This window comes from Mustela erminea, chromosome 7 (assembly GCF_009829155.1).
Source record: "Mustela erminea isolate mMusErm1 chromosome 7, mMusErm1.Pri, whole genome shotgun sequence".
In the NCBI taxonomy this organism is placed as follows: Eukaryota; Metazoa; Chordata; class Mammalia; order Carnivora; family Mustelidae; genus Mustela; species Mustela erminea.
This window is the reverse complement of record NC_045620.1, coordinates 111,083,638-111,103,942: the sequence shown is the minus strand read 5'-3', so window position 1 is coordinate 111,103,942 and position 20,305 is coordinate 111,083,638. Positions and strand designations below refer to the sequence as shown.

Here is a 20,305-nt window from a genome sequence, read left to right as displayed (position 1 = left end):
TTTCAGATTGATTTGGTAACCAGTGCTTTTAGAGCTCATGGTTTGTTAGAACTATAGAAAAGGGAAGGTAAAATATTAATACCGTAAAGATGATCTCTGTCATATATGTTACTTATGGAGATGTTTATATTTATATATTCTATGCATATACATCCACATACACCTGGACACGCACGTCTGAGGAGAGACGATTTATTCAAAAGGTGATCAACTAGGCGCCTGGGTGGCTCAGTGGGTTAAGCCGCTGCCTTCGGCTCAGGTCATGATCTCAGGGTCCTGGGATCGAGTCCCGCTTCGGGCTCTCTGCTCAGCAGGGAAGCCTGTTTCCTCCTCTCTCTCTCTCTGCCTGCCTCTCTGCCTACTTGTGATCTCTCTCTGTCAAATAAATAAATAAAATCTTTAAAAAAAAAAAAAAAAAGGTGATCAACTTTCTAAGAATGATGTCGCCTCCCTGTTTGCAGGTCTCAAAACTGAGCTGGATTGAGAAAAAGATGGCCGCTACTCTGTTTGGAAAAATACCATCCTCAACTGTAGAAGAAGCTTTGCAAAATTTCCTTAAGGTATATTTTGTCTGTTATTTTAGTATCAAACTGGCTCCAACCTGCACCAATCCCTCCTACGCTTCTCCATGCATAGATCTCTAACAGAAGCTGTGGGTTGAATCCTAGTTTTGAGGTGTCCAGACTGCTTCCCAGAGCAGCTAGTTATGCTTTAGGTCCTAGGGGCACAGCCCTTGCTTACCAAATCCAAGAGTTGCTCTCTGGGTACGTACTCACTCAAGTATGTACAAAAGCATTCATGCCCTGATTATTAGACTTGTTCCTAAATACTCCCAATTAGCCTAATACAGAAGCAATTTAATCTTGAAGAACTAAAAGATATCAAAGAGGAAAGTTATTATTTTCCATAAGTTGCAGACAGTTCTATGGAACACAGGGCATCAGATCAAACCAGTATTTTCATTCCTGTCTTAAAATGTATAATTGCAATGCTGATAAAACTCTAAACAGTAATAACGTGTGTGTGTATATAATCAAGTTCCTGGTGAGCTAATCCCTTTATCTTTCTCTGGGAGCAATTATAGAATCTTACAGACACTCAGATGCCTTTTCTTTCCTTATTTACCTTTTCAGATTTGTAACAATGTAGACAAAAATCAGGCTCTAAACTGTATTGTCCAACATATTATACATGCTCATACTTTTTTGTTGTATCTTAGGGTTTGATTTTGTAGAACGAAGAGGGGATTTAGAAAACATATATTCTAAGATCACAACAGATTTCATTGCACTTTCCATTTCTGACTGAATGGTTAGCAGCTACCTACAACGCCCTGTGGAAAAAATAAGTGTTCTGAGATCATGAGCCCATTAGAAAAGAGTGGAGGGTATAAAAGCGCAGGGGCCAAATGTGTCTTATTTTTTTTTATTTAACGTGATCTTTTTTATTTTATAAAAAAGGAAAGCAAGGAACTTAATTTTTTCTACTGTCACACAGTGGCAGGCCAAAATACGCACGTAGTCTAAGGCTGGGTCATCCCCATTTCTTCACCTTTTTTATCTACCACTGAGAATTAGTTCTTTCATTTTATATTTTATAAGAATATAGATCATGGTATATTTAAGATAGGTCATAGAAGGTGCTAAGCTAAGAATGTCATTTGGACTTGAAACTCCTTTCTTCATAGTATCAGAGTTATAAATGGGGGCTCAGGTTTTCAGGACATTGCACAGAAGTTCTTCAGGTGCTAATGTACTCAAAATACTACCCAGATAAAATAAATGATCGGAGGCCCAATAATGTAGAGGTAAGGATTGCAGCCTTACCTCTGGTTAACCAGACCACCTGGTTAAATCTCAGTTCTGCCACTTACCAACTGATTAACGCTGGACTGGTTTCTTAACTTCTCTCTCCATTTAATCAATGACATGGAGATAATAGTACCTGACCCATAGCGTTGTTGTGAAGATTCAATAAGTTAATACAAGGAAATTTCTTAGAGAGTGCCTTGTACCTAGTAAGCCCAATAAAGGTCATAGAGTTTTAACTCCATTAAATTGTATACACCTTGGCCAACCATCTTGGGGATCTCACCATTCAGTCGTGACTTAAATTCTGTCTGAAAATGCATTTTGTGGTATTTGTTGAGGGAGTGAGAAGGCATAAGGAAAGCTGCTCCCTGTGTCAACTGCCACAGCGAAGGGTTCTGAGGAGCCCAAGGTGCTAAGTTCGAAGGCTGTGGGGGGAAGTAAGAACACTGTGGGGTACAGGGGAAAGAGCTTTGATCCCATACCCAAGAGGAGTCCACAACCCTTGGTCCCAGCAGCAGGTTGGGGTTTTGGACCCCAGACTATAGAACTCCTGTTCCCAGCTCTGTCCCCCCAAAGAGTGTTCACAGGGGTCAGGAATGTGTCCCCAGGCCATCCAGCTCAGTCCTGTAGAGATCTAGAGCACTGGCATTAGAATCAGACAGTTGGAGACCTAAGTCTTTTCCCGTCCATATGACCTAGCCATGTTTCTTTATTTCTCTTAATCTTAAATTCTTCATCTGTAAAGCAGGTATAATAATACCCACTTTATATGGTTTTTGTGACGATACATAAAAGTTTCTTAGCTCAGGATCTAGCACGTTAAGTTCTCTAACTGAAAGTAAATGTTAGCTGCTATTATTTTGCTCTTATAACTGGTGAAGTCTGATCCTCCTCAGTGTCACAGCATCTCAGGAGGTGGTTGTAGACCAGGGCCATTATGAATAAAGCTTCTATGAACATTCATATGCAAGCTTTTAGGTAGAAATGTTTAAAGTTTCTTTGCTACGTTTCCTTAGCAAAAGGAATGGACTTGGGTCATAAGGGAAGTATTTTAAAAGCTTGATCAGTGTTTTTAAAGCTCTCAGAGCTCTTCCTGTACAGCCCATGGCATGGTTGAGAACCCAGTGCCTTGAGTATATGTAATAGGATAGCAGGTGTAGCAATGTTGGGGAATCGGTGGCCCTGGTCTCCCCTGCTGTTTGCAACATATGATCTTTGGATCCTCCCTTAGTGGTTTTACCACCTGCAGAGCCTTCATCTGTGTCCTGATATGATGGAGGGCAGCTGCCTGAGGTTATGAGATGTTCTTAAAACACCACTAGTTTATTCAGTAATGTTTATTAAGCACATAGTTGGTAATAGATACAGAAATGATGAACACAGCTCCTGCCTTCAGGGAACTTGTACAACCAAGACCAAGTTAACTACAATATTCTGTATTATTATTGAGTATTAGTATTATTGCATTATAGTATTATAGAGTATATTGTTATTATATTACTGTATTATTGTAGAGTATTATTATAGAGTGTTCTAAAAGCCTAGCTAGAAACTGCTGCCTAACTAAAACATTCTACTGAGCAACACTACCTTCCTTGTTATTAGGTATGCCCTTTGGTAAAAAGTCAGAATCTGCTCCGTTTTAGGAAGTTCATGTTGTTTGTAACCTATGTTCCTTGGGCTGCTTCTTTTTTTTTAACCATGAGCACAAAAAGAGATGTTCTAATTTATAGTTAGTATGGTTAATTAAACATAAGTGCTAAGGTGTGTATGTGGAATTAAAATGCCAACATTAGAAAAAGAAGAAACTGCATATGCGCATATGTTGGAGCAAGTTCTCCAGGCAGGATTTGGACAGAGCCGGGCAACTGTTGGACATAGAAGAAGGTACAGTTGAGCAAAGTTTAAGTGAGGTCTTATTAGAGTGATCTAAGAAATGCACTTAGTAGACTCAAAGAGTAAGAGTTGAGATGAAAATAACTGGACAAGATAGAAGCAACAGAACCAGAACCCAACAGCACTGTGGATGGTCCTGTGGGCTTTTCAAGGCTCTGACTAGGACTGCACTTGACAATGTCCTTCCATCTGGTGGCAGCCTTGCGGTCTCACTCGCAGGTTCTTGGCCAGATCCACACACTGTTCATCCATTTGGTCCTAAAGACTTACACCCAGTCTGGCTCCCCAGCCCAAAAGACTTTCTCTTCCTCCTCCTCCTCCTCCTAGGACCCTTGCCTTTTGGATTTTATAGAAAGTAAATGTCCTTTACCAAGGATGTGCCCTCCTCAGCACAGGAGTGCATCAGTCTCAGATTCCTCTCCGTTAGCATCCATCTTTAAAGTGTATGTGTCCTTTTACTCAGCAATTCAACCTCTAGGAATCTCTCTTACAGACATAATTCCACATGTGCACAAGCATACAGGAGCAGATGTGTTCATCGGTCATTGTTAGCAAGAGTAAAAAAATGTCTAATAGAGGATTCTTAATTTAATTACGGCATATGTGTATTATGAAATACAGCTCTTAAGAAATAAATGAGGTAGATCTGTGTATGTTAACACAAAAATGTACCTGTGATATGTTGTGGAAGAAAAGTTTTGGACCAATACATAGAAATGGCCCTATATTAATTTTTTTTCAAAAGCGGATTTTTTTTTAATTTGTATGTACTTGTGAAAGATCTGGTGGGATGCATGTCCAACTGTTGTAGTGGTTACCCCTGGGGAATGAGACTGGAATCGAAAATAAAATTAGAACAAAGAAATTTTCACATTTTAATTTTTTAAATGTCCATATTATTTGTATCTTATAAAACAAGCATATCTTTGTAAATTTTTTTTAAAGTAACCTTCTTCTGTTGGGTTGTGTATCTCTCTGGGTTGGGTTCCGAGGTCAGACCGGGGGCTTATATTTGCATGAGCCCTTGCAACTGCAGAAGACGACCCTGACCGAAGATTGACTTAGGTTCTAAGAAGTGCTTTCTATTGGCTATGCCAGATGCCTGAAGAAATTCTTATTCACAGAGCTGTAGAAAGGGAACCGGTGCATAAGAGTTTAGTAGATGAAGAGTAAAGTGTCTCCATCATACCCACTTATTAAAATCTGCACGTAGGTCTGCCACTTGGACTAGTTGTTTCACGGGTCAGTCTTTGCTTTAAAAACACTTGATGCAAAGGTCTCCAGATAGGATTCAACTCATGGGATGTGTTGAAGTCCTAAAAAATCAAATACTAATGCAGTGGAGGCTTGTCATAGGATACCAGTCATCCTCTGCTTAGTTCCTAAATAGATTGTGAATTGTATAGGACTTGTCCTGGGAAAGTGTATCACCAATTGTTTTTGTTTTTGAAAGGAGAAAAAGAGAAAGGATAGGTTATACAAAGAAATCCCGAAACCTCAAAGTATCACGTTGTTTCGTTTGCTTTATGAACGTAGTAATAACTTCATTTTAATGGATAATCTCAAAGCTCTATTTCCACTCATAAGGTACTTGAACTGATAAAATGATTCTGACGTAACACAATCAACCTAAATTTTTAGGACAGTTTGGTTAGTACTTGATTTATTGAAATATATCCTCTTTACTGGTGGTGGTGGTGGTTTTAATATTATCCCATTATTCTATTTTCTGTTTTCTCTTAAAATCAGGTTGAAGAACTACACCCTGGTTTTTCTAAGTCCAATTACTTGTTCTTGGCCAAGGTAAGGAAGAACACTATTTTGGGGTTTTTTGTTTGTTTGTTTGTTTGTTTGTTTTTAAATTTTATTTATTGGAGCTCCTGGGTGGTTCAGATTTTTGAGCACCTGTGTTTGGGTCAGTTCGTGATCTCCAGGTCCTGGGATTGAGCCCCACTTCAGGCTCCCAGTTCTGTGGGGAGCCTGCTTCTCCCCCTCCCTCTGCCTTTCCCCCTGCTTGTGCTCTCTCTCTCTCAAATGAATAAATAAAATATTTTTTTAATATTTTATTTATTTAATAAGGGAGAGAGAGAATCTCAAGCAGATCCTGCACTGAGAGCAGAGCCCTCCTTGGGGCTCAATCCCATGACCCCGAGGTCATGATTTGAGCCATAATCTAAAGTCAGATGCTTAACAGACTGAGCCACCCAAGCGCCCCAGGAAGACCACTCTTCTAAGATCACTTTGAGTCCATTACATAAAACTGTGCTTGCCTTTCATATGGACCGTTTATCATTTCTAGTGTTACATCGATCTTGAACAAACAGACAACGCTGTGAAGTTTTGTAATTTGGCAGTGTTGCTTCCTTGTGTTACCAAAGAGGTAAGTCCCAAGAGTGACAATGAGGGCTTTTATTTTATTAGTCCTTTTCTGGCCTCAAATATGGCTTAGAAATGTCTGGATTTTTCTTCCATACTAACATGTAGTATGAAGTTTTAAAGTCTGCTGTAGTAGACTCCCAGTACCTTTAAGGGACACACAAATCATGGGCTAGTAGTTAAAATATCCTAATGCCTGTTAAGTGTTAGACAGCAGAGACTAGGCTAAGCCCACTGGGGGAAGGAAGGAAAACAGCCTCAATCTGGGGAGCTGACGATGAAGCTGTGATAGGCAGCAGACAAGTAGGCTGGCTGCCCCCCTTGGAGCAAGAGGACTGTCCACGTGCCGGCCATCCTCAGTCCTCAGCTCACAGCAGGGGATGGCTATCCTACAGCAGGAAGAAGATTAAAAGTAATGTATTACCATTTTCTCGGTCTTTGGACACCTACCATTAATGAAGAAGAAACTATCATATTACTTCTTGCTGTTTTGTTTACTGATCTAGAACTATCATATTCTTGCCCTTTTGTCTACTGATTTAGCATTCTGGATGTGCTCTGGTTTAAGAATTTCAGAGTTAACCATCCCGTCTGTGTTCCTGTGAGCCATATATTGGTATTGTGGGAAAGAAAGAAAATAAATGTTTTCCTTCTTCCTTCCATACCAGCAAACATCATCCTCTGAATCACAGCTAAAAGAAATGCCTCAAGGGGCGCCCAGGGGGCTCAGTTGGTTAAGCATCCAACTCTTGATCTCAGCTCAGGTCTTGATCTCAGGGTCATGAGTTCAAGCCCCATGCTGGGCTCTGCACTGGGTATGGAGCCTACATTTTTAAAAAGGGGTGGCGTGGGGAAATAAATACCTCGGAAATAAGTAGCCCTCTCCTTCTCTGTTGGAGCTACACTGGCTTTGATGTTTGTTGTAATCTCAAATATAGACTTGCAAGGCATGCCCACAGCCCTCTATAGCCTAGAATATAGGTTAGAGAGCCAAATAACGGTAGCTCAGGGTGAAAAGCCCGAAGAGCTAAGAGAAGTACAAATAATTGGTTATGGAAATAGTGAAGATGGAAATTATTTTCACTAGAAGAGATCAAGGAGCATCAGAGGTGGGTTTTGATGACGTGGAGGTGTGAGAGAAGCACGTCGCAGGTCATGACCAAAGTCTCCGTGTGGAAAAGCGAAGATTTGTGTGCTTGGAGGGAAAGAGGTGTTCAGGACAGTCATGAGAAATACGGATGATGGGGAAGTAGAACAAGAACTTTCTGGAGCTTCAGGGTTCGGGGATGCCCGTGTCTGTAGACGGGGCTGGCCAGCCCTCTCTGGGCCTTCCCAGCAATCACCTGCTCCAGGTCTCGGGTGGCTCCTAGGTTTGGGATTTCCTACAGGGTTGGCTCTCCTTCTCTCTCTGACCCCTCAGTGGGTTCTTTTGGTCAACACTGAGCACACAGCACAGGCTCAGTAGCAACACTTCCCCACAGAAGACATTTTATGGAGTTTTGGGGGCAGAAAACAGATTTTGTCCCTCTGGTTGCCTGCCCCATATTGGTGATGGGGACCCTACCAACTTGCCCATTTCTCCTGAATGATGTCACTTAGGTTATATGCAGTCATCTTAAACTGGGTGTCTAGGCGTTCTTATTAGAGTTTGAGATTCGGGTACAGTGTGATAATGAAGTATGATGCCTGGTGTGACATGCAACTGCTTGTGCGCGCAGTTCAGCTCTCGCGCAAGGGCCAAGTATCAGTGACCCCCGAGGTTTGGTCCTTGGTCCCTAAGACCCCCTCTCCTCTCACCTTTCCTCCTCCCTCCCCACAAACCTGCTGTCCATGACTTCTAAATGCTATCTCCCTGCCAGCAGTGCTCGAATTCCATCTCTAGACCTCCCTTCCGAGCTCTCGACCTTTTCTGCTTCCGTGGGACATCCCTACCTGCGTGTCTCGCAGACATCTCAAGCTCAGCTCGTCCTCAGACCTTTCGATCTGCTCTTCTCCGTCTTCCCAGCTACTAAATGGCACGTTCATTCATCAGTCGGGAATGCTGGGAGTCATCCCGGACACCTCAGCCCCCAGCCGAGACACCCACCCGGTCCCCAAGTTCTCAGACTCCCTCTTCTGAAACATGCCGTGAGCCACGCAGCAGCCCCCTGGCTCTGCTGCCCCCACTCCAAGCAGGAAAGCACCGCAGTTCACTTGAACCGTGGCGGGGGAGCATCCCATGGCCGCACAGCTAGCTGTCTCCCTCCCTCCAGGCCGTTCTTAACTCTCCGTAGCAGCCACGGTAGCAGATTAAGCAAACGTCAGTCTGTCCCTTCCCTGCGTGGAAGTCCTAAATGGGTAACACAGCCTTCAGGGCTCTGGCGTATGTTCCCTGCTCTCCTCACTCTGCACCACGCTCTCCCCTGCCTCACACCCCACGCCCTGTTGCTGCCTCTTCCCGAAACACTCCCGCTCCAGCCCTCACTCCCTTCACCACCTTTATTCCTACTCACCTTCCAGCCTCACCACGAATGTCCTTTCTTTAGGAAAGACTTCCTTGACGCTCCCAGGCAAGAAAGCACCTCGCGCTTTTCCTTCCTATCATTTACAGAGCTACGGTAATGGCTGTGATTGTTCCAAGAGAGTCTCAGCCAGGTGTGTTTCGTTCGCCCCCGTGTTCCTAGTGCCAGGTGCCAGGCCTGGCATGTGACAAGCACTCAGGAGTCCGGGCAGGAAGAATCAGAAGACTAGTAGCGCGCAAACAAAAATACTAATGCTAGGGCGCCTGGGTGGCTCAGTGGGTTACGCCACTGCCTTCGGCTCAGGTCATGATCTCAGGGTCCTGGGATCGAGTCCCGCATCGGGCTCTCTGCTTGGCAGGGAGCCTGCTTCCCCCTTCCTCTCTCTGTGCCTGCCTCTCTGCTTGCTTGTGATCTTTCTCTGTCGAATAAATACATAAAATCTTTAAAAAAAAATACTAATGCTAGTAAGTGGGACTGATTATGAATGTAACTGAGAGAGCTGGGCACTGTGGGAATACTTGGGTAATAAGCAAAACAGCATTAGTAAATATTTCCCATGTTACTTTTTTATTTTTCCCAGTGATGTTTCTGTTTGCATTTTCTAGGAGGTTTGGTCTTTTGGGGTTTTTTTTCAAGGAGTTAAATGTACTGTCAGGAATGTCTCCGTTTCTTTTTCAATTAGCGAGTAGGCTGAGGAGAGTTGTCTGTAGTACCCCTGATCTCTGCAAGGTTTTCCTGACTGAAGTGCACCCCAGTAGTGACTCTGCTGACCAGTCTGTTCATTTGCAAAATGTCCAGCAGAGCCACGAATTACAGTGAAGGGCACCGGCCCCTGGCGCGCTCCCTCGCATGACCTTGCATGACCTGGGCACTGCTTTCTCGGGGCTCTTGTCACCTCTTCCCGGCGATGAGCGTCTTCCGTCCCCTCCATGGGGCTGCCCCTCATCACACAGCACTCGGTATCCGGACTGTCAGCCCTCGGGCTCTAGGGCCCAGATTCATGCACGTGAGCGACCTTGTATTCCCAGAACTTGAAACTACAGTATTTTATTATTCATGTGGACTTTTCTTGACCCCAGGAAGGTAATCTCAGGTCCTGAGAAACATTCCGTTTTTAAAATAAAAGGGATTCCTGTGTCTGAGGCGGCGTGACATGCTGGATGAATGAAGTCGTGACCTCCCCAGCGGCCTGGGAGTTCTCTGCCTGGAGGAAGGGTCAAGTTACCGTCCTGGGCTGTGCTGCGAGCGCTCAGGGCACGAAGCAGGATGTGGTGCTGTGCGTCACGACGAGGGAAGCGCTGATCTGGGAAGGAAACAGACTGTTCTTCAACGGCTGTGCTATTTTGAAGTGGAATTAATTGCTCTTCTAAGACAAACTCTTAAAGGACAGTAAATAAAATACACGAGGAACAACTCCAGGAAGAAGAGGACGCTGGGAGTGCTCCAAGTAAACACTAGTGTGTCCCGGCTACCAACTTCTTGGAAATTACCTGTTGTTTAAAATCCTGGGCTGTATCTCCATGCTGTTACACAGATTAAGAATCATCCCTCTTACTAGTCACCACTCTTAGCAATAAAATCCTAATCCTGCTTTAATTTTCTGTCTTAATTAAGATCTCATGCTTGATTTTTTAATTATTATTTGTTATTATGTTAGTCTCCAGACAGTACCTCATTAGTTTTTGATGCAGGGTTCCGAGAGTCATTGTTTACATATAACACCCAGTGCTCCATGCAACCCGTGCCCTCCTTAATACCCATCAGCGGGCCAATTTTAATTAGGAAATTGGTTTCTCAGATAAGTTTATAAAATTGGAATCAGTCCACAGATGTTCACCCTGCCTTCCTGTTAAGGGAATACGACAGCTCCGAGGAATGAGTGGGTCACTTACTGAAACCCAGCAATGCTGTCCAGGGTCTCATTTGTTAGAAATTCTGATTTGCCCTATTTCTTTCTGGTTTGGACTTATTTCGTATAGATTAACTCATCTGTGCCATCCAGGCCTGGAGAACTGATTCTTCCTGGTTCATTTTAAAAGAACTTAATAAGGCCACTCGCGGATGGACAGACTGTTCCAATTCTCTACACAGACATTTTCATGAGCTGCAGATGGGAGGGTGCTACCGCCCATTTCTACTCTCTCAGCTCTTGTATTGATCGGCATTCCGAAATACTGTATCCATTAAGTCTTCTTGATATATAATAGCGTTGGTTGCATTTTTAAAGTTGATCTTAAAAACACCTTCAAGAAGTTTCTTAAACCTCCCTCTAATAATTTTCTTAAAATAACTGATGACAGAGCATCAGTTTGAAATCAGTCATTCTTAAGCTGTAGCCAGTCTAGTCAAGTTGATGTTTGACGATCATTGCCAAATGCCAGGAGCATAACAATGTAAGTATAAGAATAAGTATAAGAATAAGAATAAGTAAGAGAGAGACTTCCTTGTGCAAAGTTTTTGGTAGAGAGTATTGATATATTTTCCCATAAGTGCTGCTTCTTGTGGCACTTGTAATCTCTTCCTGGTGTGTGAGTTCTTTGTGACATGTCTTCTGTCCCTTTCAGGGAGGTCTAAGCTCATCACACTGCACTTGACATTGGCAATGTCAGCCCTTGGGCTCTAGGGCCCAGATTCTTGTATGTCAACAACTTTATATGCCCGGAATTTAAAACTACAGTGTTTTGAGGAGAGGAAGTGTGCTGTCTCAGCAGAAATGTCTCATAGTTTGAATCTGGGGAGACAAAAAATAATCTGAACTCAAAACCATAAGCCGAGTCCTCAGAAGATGCCATGTGCACAGATGTGGCCCATATATATCGAGTGCCTGAAATGTAAGGAAGACCTCAGAATTCATCAAATCGCCGTGCAGTTGACCTGCTACGAAGAGAAGAACTTCAGTATGGGAGAGTATCACACCCTGTGAGTGTAGCCAGCGCGGCAAAGACTTTCACTGGAGGTTATCACTGAAGGATCAGCACAGAATCCACATGTGGACAGATGAACTGATGAGCGGATGTAGGCAGACCGTTAGCAGCCTCACCTCTCCCCCTTAGGAGCAGGGAGTTCACACTGGAGCAGAGCTCTTTGAATATAATGCGAATGGGGAAATAGCCACAGCTCTCCTGACTGGTCTGTGGTGCTGGAGAGAATCCCTACAAATGTAACGAATGTGGCAAACTCTTTAGCCACAGAGCTAACTTTTGTTTCTGTGAGAGAATTCACACCAGAGAACCCTTTGTAATTGGTGTGGAAATGCCACCAGTAACAACTTGTCCTTCAAACAGCATGAGTGAGTTCGCACCACAGAGAAACTCTATGAATGCCATCTCCATGGTAAAGCCCTTAGCCCATGCTGTGACCTCAGCCATCATGAGAACACACGCTGGAAAGAAACCCCCATACCTGTAATGGATGTAGACGCTTCAGCCTCAGCATTAACCTTTCCATAAGAGTCCCCACAGGGGAGACACCCTACAGCCTTCAGCCAAAGCTCAAGCCTTGGAAGACACAGAACGCTGAAGACACAGAACACAGAAATCAAGAAGGAAAATAGCAAATCTCTACCAGGAGGAGGAAGCCATTTGAGAAATACCAGATAACTCATGTTCGAGAAGCAATTCAGTGAAATAAACAGGAGAAACCCTTTCCTCACAGAGTAACATTCAAGGACACATGAGGATTCTCACTGTATTGAACACCCTCAGTATCACAAATGAAGGGAAGTCTTCAGTGATCACGCATACCTTAGTCAGCCTTCAAGTTCTTACAGTGGGGAGTCCCTCAGGCTTCAAGTCCAAGTAGAAGTGCCTTTATCTGCAGCTTCTATAAGAAAACTCAGACTGGAGAACAAAACTATCAAGAACGCTTTAGAACACAATTCAACATATAATTTAGACTTTTGGCAAATGTTATGGCACTTAAAATAATGCAGTGTAAAAATGTAGAACCAAAGCGCATTCTTGGACATGTAGAAGGCACAATCCGGTAACGTGCAATAGGCTATAAAATAATCCCTCCTCAGCAGATTAATAAAAGTTGATGATAAAAAATCTGATACATTGGTATTTGTCTTCAAAAAATCATGAAACATGCTGAGTAATCAGGCCATTTTCCCTTTGTTACCTCACTGTGGAAAGCTGACCAATTTCTATTCTTTATGCAACTCTAAACATATTTACAAAGACATTTGTTCAATCAGAAAACAACTTTTAATGTAACTGAAAAATGGGGAACACAAAATAATGTGTTCTAAGGATTATATTAGTGTCGAAATATGTATGTACATGACAAAGGTGAATGGAAACATGGACCATAAACACACGATGTGGTTCACGTATCTCGGTTGGTACTGATGTGGGTGGCCCTACTTGATAAGACACTAAAAACAAATGCTTGGAATTGAGAAATATGCCGAAAAGCATTGAATCAAATGTACAATGTGGCTGAAATGTTGAGTACTAGAGGGAGGGAAGAGATGAGAACCCTGTGTACCTTTTTCTTAAAGGAGGGGGAACCCATTACAGGGTCTTAAGCAACAAGTAACCCAGTGAGATCCCGGGGAGTCCACAGCATGCCATGTGGAGACTGACTTGGCTCAGAGGGGAGCAGAACTCGAAGAAGGGGTACCATTTAGGGAATTCCTGCAATAAAGCAGGCATGAGCCGGTGACCCGGACTAAGGCAGTGGCAGTGAGGAGTGAGAAGGGAGCACAGGTGTAACGGATTTGGGGGCGGTCTCTGCAAGACTCAGACTCTGAATTTCCAGGAGATAAAGGACTCAAGAATGAGATCTCAGTTTCTGCCTTTAGAAACTGACCAGCATAGATGGCGGTACCTTGAAGGATCTAGGGAACGTTGGAGAACCAGATTTGGTAGAGAAGGTGACTTCGGTTATGGACCTTTTGAGTTTGTGTCTGTGAGGTTCTCCAGTCCATCAGATGATTGATATTTGTCATATAACGGATCTCTGAAGCTCCAGGATGGCAGAGATCACCCAGTTAAGTGAGAGTATTTGAAAGCCAACAGGTCAAGGATCAACTCTGAGAAACACCAACATAAGAGAAGGGGAGGTGGAAAAGGAAGCTGCAAGTGAGATGGAAAGAAGTGGCCACAGGGGCCTCAGAAGCCAAAGGATGGTGGAAGTGGTCACCTCTGTTGGACACTCTGGAGAAGTCAGGACTGGAATGAGCTGAATTTAATGATGTTTGTTACTGGCGATCTTCACCCAGATTATTTCCATGGAACAGTAGGAGCAGAGACAGTGCCGAGCGCCAGAGGTGAGGAAATGCAGTCAGTACATGGAGGCGCTCTTCCAATAATGTGATGGGGAAGAGAGGGGGATGATCAGGCGGTGGTTAAGGTGGTGCTGGAGTTGAGAAATCATGTATTTTTGGATGGGAACTAGGGGAGCATATTTAAATGATGAGAAAGGGCCAGCAAAGAAGGCAGGGGTCGAGAAAGACTGGGGAGAGAGGAGATAATTGATAGAATAAGGTCCTGAGAAAGCCAGAGAGAGCACATCACGGTCCTCTTTTTTTTTTTTTTTTGGTCATGGACTCAGTAGAAAACTCAATGGGTTTGTAGACTTGTCGGTTGGTGGAGAGCCAGGGCAGGCACCACAGAGGGAGAATGGGTTTTGCGCTCTCGCTCATAGAGTAGCTGGACGTAGAACCTAATGTGGGTAGAAAATAAGTCAAAGCACCAGGAAGCTGACAGAGAACAATAAGGAAATAATAAACCGTAGCAGTTGAAAAATTGGTGTTATTGAGAATAATCGGATAAAGGGCCCAATAAGATAGGCAGTTGTATTCAGAAAGCAGGCTGCGTGTGTCCGGGGTAGAGCGGTTCTAGGTCATCACGCAGCCCAGGGTGTGCTCACGGGGGTGGTGCGGGAGGACATTGGTGATGAGGGGACCAGGTCCTGGGGCTCTGGGATCCACGGGCCATGGGGACAAGGATGTTTCCAACAGTGGTGGCAGACAGTGTGGAGAGTGATCCAGATCCCGAAGTCATATAAAAATAAACGTAAAGGGAGAGTGACCAGGAGTTTAACAACTATAAGAGATGGTAGAGGGGAACCCTCCTCCCTCATTGGCTCCCCCCCCCTCCGCCAGTAATACCCCTCACCCTCTCCCCTTCCCCCCAGAATATATTCTCTCAGCAAATGCATTACGGGTGATGCAAAAGTGACTTCAAAACAAGTCCCCTAACAGGCGTGCTAGGGAGCTCTGTAGAAGCGTCCGAGAAAAGGGGGGAAAGTGGGAAGTTGAGTCAAGGAGGAGAATTCACAGGCGAGCGGCATCAGGGGAGCACCAACAAGGATTAGGGTGTAAAGGGCCTATATTTTGGATGATAACAAAGGGAAGCGTGATTGGAGGTGGTGGTTTTAGGTGGCTTTTGGGACCAAAAAGCCCTACCAGTGTCCTCTGTACATAAAAACATAAATAAAGAGAATATTTGAATGGAAGCCCTGGGCAAGAGTGAAACGGGAGGGATGGTGTGTGTGTGTGTGTGTGTGTGTGTGTGTGTGTGTGTGTGTGGTGAGCGGGCGGGTGCGCACATTCGCCGCCAGTTGAATTGGGGTGGAAGTTGGAGGATCTCTTCTTTGTGGGGCATGAGTGTAAATATTGCTGCTCTGTGACCTTCATTTTAAATCTTTCATTGTGGTTTGTGCATTTTCATTTCTTTAGGCATCTAATTGAAATAATTCTCTCATTCATGTCATTATTCTGTAAGAAATGGATTCCTAGGAATTGATCAATGGGAAGTGTTACTGTATGTTCTAGCATCAGACCCCTAATAGCAGGCATCCATTCAGGACTCGTAGGGGCCAAGCACTCAGCTAGCCAGAGGGTTACAGAGATCAACAGGGATTACAGCTTATTTTTTATAAGTTCTTTTAAATAATACGTTCATACACTAATCTGTTAATCATATTTTCTCACAAGCTTCAACAAATATTGATTTGGTAGAAGTAGACATCCTGTTGATCAGACACTACATTATGATAAAAACTATTCAAGAACTTCGGTTTTTTTTTTTTTTAATGCTAACAGCTACTTCCAAATATTACTTTGTTTATTTTTCCTCATCTGTTCATTTTAATTTGTTACATCCCTTAAATTTTTTCCATTAGGTGCTCCATAAATGTTTGGATTTTTTTGTTTTTTTTCAAGATTTTATTCATTTGAGAGAGAGAGAACAGGAGCAGAGGGAGGGGCAGTGGAGAAACAGACTCCCTGCTGAGCGTGGAGTCCGACTGGGGGCTTGATCCCAGGACCCTAGATCATGACCCAAGCCTAACCAACTGAGCCACCCAGGCGTCCCTCAATAAATGTTTGTTAAATGCAAAAATGTAGAGGCGTACCTGCCATCTGAATGTATCACCTCTCTTTCTAACCTCCATACCCGTTTTAAAGAAATAGCAACACATGTGCAGTACTAGAAAACATATTACATGGTTTTTCAGCTTTCATATAAACTACTTGTTAAAGTCAATAATGAGAGGCGTATTTGCTAGCCTGGATCTTGCATTGGAACCTCAGATTTCTTCAAATCCTGCTGCTAGGGCTGGGACTTCTTCCACATGGTACAGCTGAAAAAGAAAACAGTGTTAACCATTAACACGCTATTGAGAGCAAGTGTGTCCGCTTACACAGAAGGCTCTCTTTCTCCCTGCGTTCCCACTACTCCAGACCTGGTGGGGGGAACCCTGGAACTAGCTCTCCACATGACACATCTTCTCAGAGATCTGAATACTACCTGGATCTAAGAAATCTGTAATTTCCTTATAATGGTCCTTCAGAAAGTACCGCCTCACTCCACCAAGTTTGCTTTGAAACACCCAAGGTAGCAGCATCACTGTGTGAAATTTCATTGTGTACTTGTATTTTCTTTATAGGATACAGATGCGCAGAGAGAAGTAAAAAAAATAACCAGTTCCTTGAAGAGGTAAATAAAAGAACTTACTCTTCAACAAATCAGATGTTGTCTACTAAAATTTAAACTCATCCAAGTTGCGTTTTTTTATTATCCTTTTTTTTTCTTTTTTTGATGTAAGGGTATTGTGCTCAGATCTGAAGGTAAAACCACATTTCTGCAGAATGCATTCCAATAGTCGCACTACAAAACTAATCATGTTATTTGGAGAAATCAAGTTCCCATAAATGTCGGTACAAAATTATCTTTAAACATGTATGATTCATATTTTTCCTATCAATAAACTATAGTCTTCAGAATATTACTTTAAATAAAATACTTACATCAATTCAACAAAGTGAACTCTAGTAAGTGTTTTATTGCTGCTTCAATGGAGACTTTACAAAACAAAATTTCATTAATGTAGATGATAAATGGGAAAAATGGGCAAAGGTTATGAACAAGTTGTTGATAGAAGAGGAAAAACAGGAGAGTAAATACATGGTAACTAGTAATCAGAAATGTGAATAAAATTACAGTAAGATACTGTTTTCTCATCAAATTAGCAAGGATTTTTTTCTTTCAAGAGATGCTCAGTGCTGGTCATGATGCCAGGAGTTGGAACATTCTCAGCCACAGCTGGAGTAAGGGTATTTTGACACCAGCATTTGGTAAAATGCTGAGCCTTAAAAATGTAGTAACTCCTGAGTTCTGTAATGTCATTTCAGTGCTAAAGAGAGAAAGTACAATTATTTATCCACAAATGTTTATAACAGCATTCTTTACTACAGCAGAACACTACGTCCAACAATAAAAAAGCAGTTAACCGTATTAGAATCTAACCATGTGAGAATGTAACTACAACAGGTTATTACTTTGACATTGAAAAAATTACCAGAACTGTGAAATGCACAAAGCATCTTTAGGACAACTTACAAGGCAGTGTACATATTTGTATATGTATATGTAGTGTATACCTGTCATCTCATATACACATATACATGGCGTCTCGGCTGTATGAAAATGTGTGCAGAAGAGCATCAGTTGGAAAGACACGAATCTGGTAGCAGTTCCTATTTCTGTGGAGTTGTGGGTTTTTTCCTGTATTTCCCAATTTTTAATAAACTACAAGGATTTTTTTCATTGAACTTAGCGATCTATAAAGATTCCTCACTACACCTGAACCAGCCTCATCCTGGAAATCAGGTCAGAAGTTGAATTTCCTGCTTGCTATCCCAAAGACACGCATACATTTGTACACTCAAAACTTCGAGCCCTGACCTACCGATGCCATTTAATCAAACTGAGCCAGATCCTCCCTCTTTTACAGTGACCCATCGAGATACCCAGATCGGTTCGACTGATTCTTGCCCAAACTCTGACACCCGGTCTCACGTTGACACTGCTGGCTGGAAGGGACAGGAGTCTCAGTAGGTCCCTGCACAGAGCCCTGGTGTCCACAGACTAGGATGCCTCTGGCTCTCTCTAAACAGCTCCAGGAATGTGCCAGTTGAGACGGTGATTGTCACTAGCAGCAAATGACAGAATCAACCACATTGTGGGAGCAGCTCATCCCAGCAGAGAGCAGTGCAGAGACTTCTGCTAGGAATTATGAGGGACATCTAAGCGATCTCCATGTGTTTTAACAAAATTCCTGTTGGGTCCCTGGAGTCAATATGCCTTCAGGGGACAGACTGATGTCCCTTCGTTAAGTGATCCTGTTTCTGGATAAGGACCCCAATGGGAATGTAACACTCCTAAAAGTTACTTGAACCTTTAAAGCATTCAGAATTGTTGACACACTTAACAATTTCTTCAGTAGGATGTTAGCAGAGGAAACCTCCCCCTCGTCATGTTATACTGGATCCCCTTCATGCTGTCTGGGTCACGACGGAACAGTTTCCACGTTCAGTCTGCCCCGGTGAAAAGCGGAGTCTTTTTCTCAGCGGGCAGCACTGTTTTACTTCTGCAGTGAACTTCGCACGAAGGGAGTCATGTGAACTGGCTGTCGCTTTCTTTCTATGGTTACTTCACTCCACTCGTGCTGCTGACCTGGGAGAAGACAGAATCGCTCCAGAGACCTTCTGGATGATTTCTCCCCGGGGGTCCCTAAGGCCAAGCTAGTGACGCGTCAGCCACCACAAGGAAAACACGCAGACTCCTAAACTCCATGCAAATTGCAAAGTTATCTTTCTTACTGAATAATGAATGATCTTTGCTGGAACACGAAAAACTCCATTGTGCCTAATGGTTGTCAAAAAGCTGCTCATTTGATAATATTTGTATGATTTAGAATGATAAAAAGTGTTAACAGCTGCATGTGACCATGGAGACAGTCTTCTAGACCAACCTTCTCATTTTCCCTTCTCATTTAGATCAGAGTCTAATCTCTGATGCATAAATCACATGGAAGGGGTCAGGGAGCTGGGGACTGGCCGAGACAGGACTGGGTTCCAGCTCTCGGAATCTTGTGCTTTCTGTGGTCTTCTCTGAGCCCAGGAATTTTTACATTTAACTGATTGGAGCCCAGCCTGTCAGTGGTAGATTAGGGAGCAGCTCCGGGAATGGTAACACTGCAGGGTATTAACCCGTGGTTCTGCCTAGTTCAAGTGCTTTACCTACCACAGTGGCCCGATGAGAAGGAACATTTGGTATTACCCTATTTACAGACGGGGCAGCTAAAGCAGGAGGCATTAAATACCATACGGAGCACGGGATGAGATTTGAACTTGGGCAGTCTGCTCCAGTCCGCGCTATAGTCGGAACCACTGTGCAATCCTGCCAGCAAATGGGGGTCAAGGGGATGTGGTGGTAAAAGACAGAAGGTAGGAGAGAGAGATGGTAAGGAAAGAGAACAAAGGTGAAAAAATCTTTCTTTGTAGTTTTTGGATATTGATACCCATTTTCTGGTTTCCTATGTTTCCAGCAACCTGTTGTGTATCTTCCCTTATATTAAGTCTGTTTTCACATTCACTGCCTTCTCCTTTCCCAAGATAAGGAAGGAGGGAAAAAGGAGGTGGTGAAACCTGCTTTCAAGTGACTTGTTCACCTCGATCTGTGTCGTGGGAGAGCCTCAGTGGAGACTTTACGACCTGTTGTTGGGCAGTTAACAACAATATTTCATTTCCCAATTAAAGACAAGTCACATTTTAGAACCAAATATTGTTCATATCTTGCTGTTTCGTGACTTCTGTAGCTCCCAAACCAGGATTTTGCTCTGGGTGCCCGAAGTCGCATCCTAAGCTTTTTAAAAATAACTTTATTGGGGTGTAATTGGCATTCCACAATGCACATATTTCAGGTGGATAACTTGATGTGTTTTGATCGATCCATCTCTATATATATATATCCCTGAAACCATCACCACAAGATAACAGACATTTGCATCACCCCAAAAGTTTCTTCACACCCGCTTGCAGCCCCCCAACTCTGCCTGCACCTCCCATCCCCAAACAACCACCAACCTGCCTTCTGACACGACAGATTGTATTTTCTAGACTTTTGTATAATTAAGATTGTACATTAATTGTGTTTTCTCTTTTCTTGTCTGATTTCTTTCAACAAAATTATTTTGAGATTCGTTCATCTCATCATGTACACTAAAAGTTCATTCCTTTTTATTACCAGGGGATTTTTATTGCACGGATATACCACAGTGGTTTCTCTCCATCCATCTGCTGAACATTTGGGGAGTTTCCAGTATTTGATTATTACAAACGAATCTATGAATAGTCATATAAATTTTTTAAGTGGACATATGCTTTCATTTCTCTTTGATAAATACATAGGAGTAGACTGGCTGAAT

The 20,305-nt window shown here is 43.0% G+C and overlaps 1 protein-coding gene across 8 annotated transcripts in view; it reads left to right on the top strand.

The window, feature by feature from the left end:
* RMDN2 (regulator of microtubule dynamics 2) overlaps window positions 1-19,332 on the top strand; it is a 69,720-nt gene extending 50,388 nt beyond the window's left edge. For all 8 annotated transcript variants that reach the window (XM_032352944.1, XM_032352942.1, XM_032352945.1 and 5 more), the window contains 5 exons: window positions 462-560; window positions 5,457-5,510; window positions 6,007-6,087; window positions 16,484-16,533; window positions 17,831-19,332. In XM_032352944.1, the coding sequence (XP_032208835.1) occupies window positions 462-560; window positions 5,457-5,510; window positions 6,007-6,087; window positions 16,484-16,533; window positions 17,831-17,864 (318 nt within the window). In that variant the 3' untranslated portion in view covers window positions 17,865-19,332. The remainder of the gene's footprint in view (window positions 1-461; window positions 561-5,456; window positions 5,511-6,006; window positions 6,088-16,483; window positions 16,534-17,830) is intronic.
* Window positions 19,333-20,305: the final 973 nt, after the last annotated feature.